Source organism: Callorhinchus milii, unplaced genomic scaffold (assembly GCF_018977255.1).
Source record: "Callorhinchus milii isolate IMCB2004 unplaced genomic scaffold, IMCB_Cmil_1.0 Scaffold15, whole genome shotgun sequence".
NCBI classification, from domain to species: Eukaryota; Metazoa; Chordata; class Chondrichthyes; order Chimaeriformes; family Callorhinchidae; genus Callorhinchus; species Callorhinchus milii.
Window position 1 is genome coordinate 11467064 of NW_024704756.1, and position 10909 is coordinate 11477972.

Below are 10909 nucleotides of genomic sequence, written 5' to 3' on the forward strand. Positions count from 1 at the left end.
TTTCTACATTGTTTACATCTTTCTGTTCATCCACAATCAAGTCGATGCATTGCAAATTAGTTGCTTTAAGAATAAACTTCTGTATCCAAAATGTCATGTAAGTGAATAAACTACTGTTTCTGAAGCATGCTTGAGATTGGATAACAGCGCATGCCTCAGTACTCTTGTCTTTCTTATTTTGTATTACTGACATCAACAGTACTTGTACTACTGTACAGTATTGCCCAGAATGCTGTCCAACGGTGTAAACTACAGGGCTACAATTTTTCTCTTCTATCACTAGGTGTTACCCTTCCTACATAGAAGATTAAGTGTGCATTGTGGTGGTGGTAGGAGGATTGAGTAGAATTTGCCATCTCATTCATTTGTAGAGCGTGGGCTACTTTAGCATTAATGGAGCTTTAACTTGCTAACGTTTTTTTAAAAAATTGTAGGTGAGGGGTAGAGTGTAGGAACGGGAATTTGATAACTCTTGCTATAATATTGGTAATGACCAGGGCTTCAAAAGTGTTAACTAAATAAAATGCAAGAATTATTATAATTCATATTTCACTACTGAATTAACCATTACTCATAAGTACCATACAATGGACCTGGGTTGTTTGGGGCCCTGTGGTAAAGTACAAGTCTGTTCCAGCCACATATTAGATTCAGTAGGCTTTTCCTCTAGCCCCTGCACCGTTTCTTTCGGAGTTCCTCAAGGCTCTGTTCTTGGCCCCTTCCTCTTCAACACCTATATGCTCCCTCTTGGTGACATCATCCACAGACATGGGGGTCAACTTCTACATACATATGGATGACACCCAACTCTGTCTCCACTCTCTACTCCAGGACCACTGGTGTCCTGACAGAATATCTGTCAGCCATCAAGTCCTGGATGAGAGCTAACTTTCTTTAGTTCAGGCGCTGACAGCATCACCATCGAAGGATGCACACTCCACCTCACTGAGCCAGTCGGTAAGCTTGGAGTCTTGTTTGACCCTCAACTATCCTTTCCACCCCATATCCGTGCCATGATCCGCTCTGCCTTCCCCCACCTCTGCACCATCACCCGGCTCCACCACTGTCTCACATCGCAGGCCACCGAAACCCTCGTACGTGCATTCATAACATCCAGGCTTGACTATAATAATATATAATAATAATCCTTGCATTGGATATAGCGCTTTTCACGTCTTCTCAACGTCTCAAAGCGCTTCACAGAATAGACTAAAGTGAATTGACTGTATATTTGTGGGCGAAACGCGGCAGCCAATTGTGTGCAGCAGTGTCCCACTAACAGTCGTGGAATGAAAATAACCAATTTATTATTTTTTTGTTGTTTTGGAGTTATTATTAGGTGTGTGGAGTAAGGAAAGCTGCCCAAGGTTTTGCCTTGCTGGGAATTGAACCCAGGTGTCGCTTACAAGGCGAGTGCTCTAACCACTGAGCTACAGGACTATGCAGACTACGCCTCATTTCAGCACTTTGGGACATTCTCCCGACGTAAAAGGTGCTCTATAAATGTAATTTTGTTGTTGTTCAAGACCCTCCTCTTTCACCATCACCCTCTTTCCCTCCCTGGCCTCCACCCTCCCCGATTCCGAAACACTGATTGTCCAGTGCCTTGGGACATCCTCCCGACATGTAAATCTTGGTGAACCGAGACTTAGTTCACTCAAACCTACAGGAAAGTAATAGCTTACAATTTATCTTGTTTGAACTGCTGATATCAGTCAATCAGATCAGTAAATTGAAATCAACATGACCTGAATTTCTACAGATTTTCACTGCTAACCATTTCACAATTACAACATTGATTTAAGGTAATTATTAACTTATTTCAAAGATGGAAACCACAATATAATACATTATAATGTAGGACTAAATACATTATAATTAATGAAAACCTACGTAACTGTATTTTGAATGAAATAACTTTTCCACAATGCTTATTTAAAATATTTTCAACTAACTGTACCTGTTGCAGCTACACTTGCAACCAAAGGATCCAATATGGAATGTAGATTGATATACAGACACACATTTCATCATTATCTATACTCAGCTCGGAGGATCCCTGTGGCAGGACTTTTTTTGGGAGGACTCAGTAAGATGACTTGACGCTTTAAAAATGTAATTTTGTTGTTGCCATAGCTTAGCTTCATCTGTGTTCTTTATTTTGTTTCCGCCACTTGGCTATGTGCGTGCTCTGGATGCCACAGTGCCATGGTCAGCCCGGCGCGGGCACCAGGTTACAACTGCAGTGCTCACATACATAGGTGTTCTGTGATGCATGATGCCATTTTGACTTGACGACCACCAGATGTAATGAAGGCAAAAAAAGCAAAACTGAAAATAACTCATGAACGATAGAAGAAAAACAAATATGCCCATATCGCTCGCAAGGCCTTTCTGTTGAGGTATAAATCATGTCTCTACGTCAATCGCTTATTGAGATGTTTCTCGAAGTGCAGACATACATTGTCATTTTATTAGTATAGAAGAAGATAGAATATAGATATAGCAAAGGATGAAGCAAAGATTAAATCATGAAGTCACTTGTTTGCATTTTGGTAAAAGACTTTGTTTATCAAGAATTTCATATTATTTTAAAATGCCGTGAAAGGTGTATGCCTATATTATGATTATATGAATATTACTTAAATAAAAGCTTAAAAACGTGAATTTTGGGACGGCCTTCTGGCTGATGTAAGTGGCATTTTAGTTGATAAACAGAGTCAACAGAGCGATGAACTTTGTAGTAACTTGCATTGTAAATACAACAAGGTAAACTCCATTTACTTTTTAGCTAATCATTGAACTCGTTTTGTTGTTTTCAATTACACTGTGCATTAAAGTTTTTATTTTGAATGGAAGACAATGGTGAAAATCAGCTTTTTATTAATTGCCAGCTTTCTGGGGCTTTCCAGGTACATTGAGTGTGAAGGTAGGTATTTTTCAAGTGAATTAAATTAAACTTGTATTCGCAGCCTATATGCTTCAGAACTTGATTGTTCAAAATTGTGATCTTTCTTTCATATGCAAGCTAACAGTGATAACAGTGCTGAAACAAGGTATTTTAAATCTATATTTTCCTCCAATTTCTTTTCCTTTGCTGGCAACACAGCATTGGAATAATCTCCACGCAGTCTTTATTTTGTCCAGCAGTACTTTTATAGAGAGTACTGCCTGAGTTCTAAGAGGATTAATCGCTCTGGGATGCTACTCTGAATGAGGGGTGCTATGTAAATGCAAGTTGTTATTCTGGCTGTTGTTACCGACCTGGGGAATTAGTAGTCACTGGTACCCACAATATATTAATATCTTAATGTTGGGTCAGCTCATAAGTGTACAATATCAATATCTTCACCACCAATATTAACGAGACAGGTACAGATTAAGAAGACCCATTTGATCTCATCTTTCCTGAATACCCATCCTACTGTCTTCCCATTACAACATCATAATGATTCTTAAAATTAAACCAGTATCAAGGTTTCTACCACCCTTCTTGTAACCAGATTTAAAGATACTAACTGAAATCATGGTCAACAAAATGTGTTTCTAGGTTAGTCTTCTCTATTGCTGCCTTGAAAAACTGCCCACCATTTCTTCTGGTTCGCTCCCAATTCTCTGCCAGCGCTGCAGCATGTCCAGCTTTGAGTAAATGCAATATTTCTTTCAATGAGCCTAATGTATGTAAACCTTGCTATGCACCAAGAAAAACTGCCCACACAATCATTTTTGAAATTTCAGATGTACTTTTTTGTTAACAGAAGATACTGTTCTGTGCAATATTTACTGAATGCAATAGCAGTATCTAGTGGTGCAATAGTGATACTGCACAGTCTTAATAAAACACTACAAGTGGTAATTTTGATTCTATTTATTTTATTTGGCCATTCGCAGATTTTAAGATTACTCTTTTAATATTAGCTAGACTATCTATCTATGAACATGAGTATATTTGGATATTATTGGTATGGATAGAATTGGTATTTGCTATGATTCCCCAACCGCCCACTTACTTTTAATGTTGGGCCATTTTGATCAGTGATCAAGCCTACTGAAGATGTACATAACTGTAGATAAGGTACATAACTGTGACAGATTTACCAAACACTTTCACACAACAATAGTGCTTTTTGTCAGTTTCCATTCATTTATGTGTACAGTACTGTTCAGGTTTATTCTGTTGAAAATGGGGGAAAGAGGAAGCATCTTAATATCCCCCTCCACCATCCCCCATTTATTTCAGTTTTTCTCCAAAGAGAGAAAGCAAACTACATATTACAGAGGCAGAGACGTGCAAACTATTATGAAGAGTACAGGAAAGGTAATCTTGAGAGAGAATGTATGGAAGAACATTGTTCTTTTGAAGAAGCTCGAGAAATATTTGAAAACAATGAGAAAACAGTAAGTATTAAAGCAATTTTTGGAACACTGATTGATAATGTTGCTGGAAATATCAAGCCTCTCAGATGTATAATGCTTCTGTAAAGAAAGTGGGAATCAGTGGAGGTATGTTACAATGGGTATGCAATTGGTTGACTGGAAGAACCTAGAGGGGTGGTACAGGGAATGTCGCCAGACCAGGAAAATGTTGCCAATGGAGTTCCACAAGGGCCTGTTTTGGGACTTCTTTTGTTTAATATTTTCATAAATGATCTGGAACTAGGAGTCACAAGCACAGTGGCTAAGTTTGCAGATGACACCAAGCTATTGAAGGTGGTAGATTGTGAAGCTGAACAAGATAGATTACAGGAGGATTTGAACATATTTGGGGAATGGGGCAAATCAATGTCAGATGACATTCAATGTGAAGAAATGTGAAGTACTTCACATGGAGACAAAAAATTCTGGAAGACACTATTATTTGAATGGAAGGAAAATAATATGGATGGAAAATGAAAAGGACCCAGGGTTCCTGATAGTGGGGTAATCCTGCCATTGTATAAATCATTGGTGAGACCATACTTAGAATACTGTGTACAGTTCTGGTCGCCGCAGTACAAAAAAGATATTAGAGAAATCGAGAAGTTACAGAGGAGGGCATCCAAAATGATTGAGAGAATGGAAGGACTGGACTATGAGGAGAGACTAAGTAAATTGGGCATATTCACGCTGGACAAAAGATTGAAAGCGACATGATTGCTGTCTTTAAGATTCTAAAGGGACTAGACAATCTAGATCATGACAGGCTGTTTCAACTTGTCCAGGATAGTAAAACCAGAGGACACAGCCTGCGATTGAAGGGTGTTAAATTCAGAACAAATTTACACGAACACTTTTTCAGTGAGCGAATAATGAACCATGCAACAGGTTCCCTAGGGAGACAGTTGAAGTGTTGATTCTTTCAAACACAGATAAGATAGTTTTCTTTTAGGAAATAACATTTTGGGATGTAGTACATAGGTCCTTCAAGACCCATCTCAAGACCCTCCTTTTCGACCATGTTTTCAATCGCCCTGCTTCCCCACCTGCCCTCCACCTTCATGCTCTCGACCCCCAGCTCGGGTTCGAAACTCTGACTGTCCAGCACCTTGGGAACGTCATCCCAACATAAAAGGCGCTATATAAATGTAATGTTGGTGGTGGTGGTGTCGTTGTAGACAGTTTGGGACATATATGCATGCGACCGCTAGGAATGTGGAAGGCGAACTAAATGGGTCTTGGTCTTTTTTCGTCTATGATTTCTTATGTTCTTCATACAAGGACCAAATGGAATCCAGGTGTGGCAGAACATTCTACAGCTGTTGTTTTAAGTTATCTGTGTTATGTCGGTGTGTGAAGGATTGATCAATCTGAATTGTATTTTTTTCTCTTCTAGAGTGAATTTTGGAATGTATATGTGGGTAAGATTTTTTTTTAAACAAGGATCCTGACTTAAGGGAGAGATGTGATAAACATAATGTATTGACCCCCAATCCCATATTAAGGAGATCTTTTTGTTCATGATTGACCTACTAATGCAAACACTTGCCTCGAGAGCCTTATTCCAAACATTTAATTAGGTTTTGTCAGAATACTCCACGTAGTTTCAGCAGACGTAGTCATTCATTAAACAACAAATAGAATGAAACATGTTGTTACTTTCATAATAGAATTGAATTTAATTTAAATTTGTTTTGAATGAAACAAAATTTGTACCGAGCATTAGCTTAAAATCTGATCTTTGTATCCTTGAATTAGATCTTCAGAATGTTCACAAGTTATTCTCGTTCAATATCTAAAATTGTAGTGCTTTCTTTTAGTTTAAACTTTCCTGTGTGTGGTGTGTGTACAAAAAATTATGTATTATTTTACTGGTTTCTAGCTTTGTTTTTTTTAATCTATTCTCATTTATGAACAAAATTAAATGATTATTTTGCAGATGGCGACCAATGTGCTTCGTCCCCCTGTTTAAACAATGGCAATTGTAAAGACGGTATAAATTTATATTCATGTCAGTGCCCAGAAGGTTTTAAAGGGAAAAATTGTGAATTGGGTAAGAAACTATTCCAAACCTTTTTTGGTATAAGGTATGCTGCACGGACTTCATAAAGCCTATTGAAATACTTGAAGCCAAATAACAACCCACCTATCCAGTAATTTGAAAGTAATTTAATAAATAAATGGATTAGATTTGTTTTATTGTGCTATGTTTGCAACTAGTTTATCTAAAACACAATTGCAAAGGATAATTAATATGATATTTATGCAGTGAAATCTGCCAGAAAGTGAACATTAAGCTACATTCAATGTTTAGATTGGCACATGAAGAATATAAACTTCAACAAGGTGCCCAGTATGAGTCAGTACCTTCAAGAAAGAAAAGGAAAGTAAGACATTGATGAAATAGAATAGCATACCAAAATACGGTAAAATAAAATTGTAGTAACTGTTAATTATTAATTTGCTTCATACCTTTTCCAGAGACAATAACACGGTGCAGTGTGAATAATGGAAAGTGCCATCAATTCTGCAAAACTAATGCCAAACCAGGATTGAAGTGTTCATGTGCAGTTGGCTACATACTTGGGCCTGATAGGTTTTCCTGTATCCCTGAAGGTAAAATAGTTTGTGCTGCACTACACTGAATGGAAGTCTGTGTTGTCTAATTTGCATATTATTCATATTTACATCCCATATTGTAAACTTTCTGTACAAAAGCAGATCTATCTTAAAACAATCACCAACTAGTAACTAATTAAGAATAATAGAATTGTTTCTAGCTCTGCAAAAACTCTTCCAGCATTATTGCCTTACAATGTGTAAAATTCTTAGTGGAATCGGGAGTCTGATAAAGAAATAGAGTTATGCAGAAGATTTGACTCACGTAACAGAAAGCAACTGTATTAAGCTATGAGAGTTCATCAGCTTTGAGCAGAATATTATTTTCTCATGAGGATCCTTGCCTCAAATGTCTTTCCACTGCTTACAGCAAACCTTTGTTTGAGCTTTTACTTTTTCCCTGGGCTTTATGCAATCTCTATTTCTAGTATAAATTTAAGATGTATGATTCATTATTGTGCATAGATGATGATGTAAAACTATACCAACAGAGCTTTTGGTATTTTGTTGTGCAACACTAAGGTGGGCAAATGGACATTGTAAATGTATTGATATTTTCATTGTTTTTGACAGTACCTTACCCATGTGGAAAAGTTGCATTTTATGATAGAGTCCGATCACTTGACACTTCATTCAAGACCACCGATATTCTTACTGACAATTCTGATGCAAGTAACACTTCTGAGACCAACATTAATGCTACAGGCATTTCTGATGCAATTAACATTACTGAAACCATAAATAATGCAAGTAACGTTAATGCTTCGATCTACGCAAACATTACTCCTGAAGCAAGTCTTCATACCAGGATAGTGGGAGGAACAGACTGCGAAAAGGGACAATGTCCATGGCAGGTTAGTTTAAAAGCTGATGTGCCCTCTTGAATAAACTATGTTTAATCTATTATTTTAAATATTATTAGAATGCAAACCATATGCTTACTATGATTGTAATTTATTAATGCACTTTTACTTCTTTTGAAAGGTTCTGCTGGTAAATGGAAATGGTGTTGGTTTTTGTGGTGGATCTATCCTCAATGAACGATGGGTGATAACTGCCGCACATTGTTTTGTACCACCTGTTGAATTTAGAGTTGTGGTTGGTAAGGCTTTTTAAGCTTAGATATCATCAACATTTTGCCTGTAAAATAAAGCAAGGCAGATCCTTGATTCCAGCAGGCAATATGTGCCTTACAGTTCTCAATGATCATTAGCATAATCTATTAATAAATGAATATAATAATAATAAGCCTTGCATTTGATAGAGCGACTTATCACGTAATCAAGGCATCTCAAAGCGCTTCACAGAATATGCTGCAAAATGAATTGACTGTATTTTGTGGGCGAATGGCTGAAAATTGGTGTTAGAACATAAGAACCTAAGAATATGCTAGACAAAGGAAGACCAAGGTCCATCATCCTGGCAGTTGCTTGATATGTCGTGTCCCAAACTATATACTGAATCCTGAGATATTATTTTCTAGCAGAAATCTATCTAATTTGTTCTTGAAACAAACAACACTTTCTGCTTACACAATCTCCTTAGGGAGCCTGTTCCATAAGTTTACTGCTCACTTACTGAAGTAGTGTTTCCGCAGATTTGCTCGGAATCTACCCCCATTCAATCGCAGGCCGTTTCCTCTAGTTCCACTGTTCAGTACAAGATAGAACACCTTATCATGGTTTACATTATCTAGTACCTTCAGAATCGTAAAGACCATAATCATATTGCCCTTTAACCTTCTCTTCTTCAGCATGAACATGCCCAGTTTACCGAATTGCTCCTCATAGTCCAGTCCCTCTATCCCCCCCTCACTCACATTGGTTACCTTCCTTTATCCTCTCAATCGCTGTAAAATCCTTTTTTTTATTGCAGTGACCAGAACTGCACATAGTAATCCAAGTGCTGTTACACCAGTGATTGATACATTGACAGAATTACCCCACTATATAGGCTCGATATTGTCCTTTTAATACAACCCACTATCTGGTTTGCTTCACTCACTTCTACCGAGCACAGTTGCTATACCTTCAATTTATTGTCAATCAGGACCCCCAGGTCCTTTTCATTTTCTTTGCAGATTATTTTCTTCTTGTTGAATAATAGTCCATTCCTGAATTTTTTTGCCCTCATGTGAAGCACATTGCATTTCTCTACATTGAATTTCATCTGGCAATGATCTTTCCAATTCCCAATTATGTTCAAGTTTTCCTGTAACTTATCCTGTTCATCTTTGCAGTCTACCACCTTCATGTTCAGATATTCTCTCATTTTAAGCTCCAATAACCTGAAATTCTGAAATTTATAAGTTTAGAATATTCTGCCTCGTCTGTTCCCTTCTTTAGGTACTGATTCTGTTTCTATTCTTTGTTTTACAACAGGTGAACATAACACTGCAATATTTGAGGAAACCGAGAAGTACCATAATGTGGAAAATTTGATAAAACATCATAAGTATGACTCCAACATAGATATGTTTGAAAATGATATAGCGTTAATTAAACTCTCAACACCAATAATATTCAATACATTTGTGATTCCCATTTGCCTCCCAGAGAAACGTTTTGCAGATGATGTATTGCTGTACCAGGTCTACGGGACAGTCAGTGGTTGGGGAAGGTTGCTCTTTGGTGGAGCAAGATCTTCAGTCTTACAGAAAGTGGAAGTTCCATATGTTGAGTCTAGTTTGTGCAAGGCTTCCAGCAACATCAGGATCTCACAAAACATGTTCTGTGCTGGGTATGAAGAAGGGAAGAAAGATTCCTGCCAAGGAGATAGTGGAGGCCCTCATGTCACCAAGTACAGGAACACTTGGTTTTTATCAGGCATTGTTAGCTGGGGATTCAGCTGTGCAGATGCTGGAAAATACGGCTTTTACACAAAAGTATCACGATACACTAATTGGATTAAGAAAACAACAGGCATTTAGTTTACATACACTAACCTGGAATAAAATAACTTGGAAACAATATTCTGTAACCACCTCATGATCATCTTAAAAAGTAGAAGAACTAATTCACAGTTAAACATATCAAGATTTCTTACTTAGAAATAGTATAAGGTAGTTGGGTGTTGGACTCAAATGTGACACAAAGTAATGAAATAGTCTGAGTTACAGTATGTTTTAGGCATACCCTGTATACATCTTCTCTTTTTTTGTAAATCTGTAGCCAACTCTCATTTTGGATTCATTTTTCCTATTAAATGAAATCCTGTCATATGTTATTTCTGCAATGTTAACATTTTTCTGTTCAGCCACAATCAGTCACACAGGACTGCAATCAAGTTGACGCATTGCATCTTAGTTTGTTAAGAATAAACTGTTCCGTATCCAAAATGTCACATAAAAGAATAAACTACTGTTTCTGAAGCATGCTTGAGATTGGGTACCAGCGCATGTCTTTCTTATTCTGTATTTCATTTCGACCGAGCCTTTGGTCACCTTCCTCCCCCTGCCCCGGGATATGTTACTGTGAAGCGCTCTGAGATGCCGTCCAGCATGAAGAGCGCTATATAAATCCAAGTTAGTGTTGTATTACTGACATCAACAGTATTTGTGCAGAATCCAACCTACTGTACAGTATTGCCCAGAATGTTATCCAAAGGTGAGAACCACAGGACTGCAATTTTTTTTCAAGTATTGACTGTGGCACTCTGTCCGAAAAGTGTTCAATTTCATTGGCTGCTTGTCTGATTAACACATTGCCTTATCCATCCTGCAGCTAAGACATTAAAACAAGGTCCCATCAATGTGCTAAGAAAGAGATTGGCCAATAGATCAATTGGTGATTTACTGAATGGCTGTTTGACAGACCTTGAGAATAAATGGTTGCTGTGTGTGTTTCCAAAAAGTCATTAGATCTCCTAGTAATTC

At 37.6% G+C, this 10909-nt stretch overlaps 1 protein-coding gene across 1 annotated transcript; it reads left to right on the forward strand.

Annotated features, from left to right (window-relative positions):
- The first annotated feature begins 2782 nt into the window (after positions 1 to 2782).
- Positions 2783 to 10403, forward strand: f9 (coagulation factor IX). Its single transcript, NM_001292972.1, is given in 8 exon segments — positions 2783 to 2929; positions 4241 to 4398; positions 5813 to 5837; positions 6356 to 6469; positions 6898 to 7032; positions 7609 to 7889; positions 8020 to 8137; positions 9417 to 10403. Coding segments are annotated over 8 exon segments (1446 nt in total). The 5' UTR covers positions 2783 to 2862; the 3' UTR covers positions 9965 to 10403.
- The last annotated feature ends 506 nt before the right edge of the window (positions 10404 to 10909 follow it).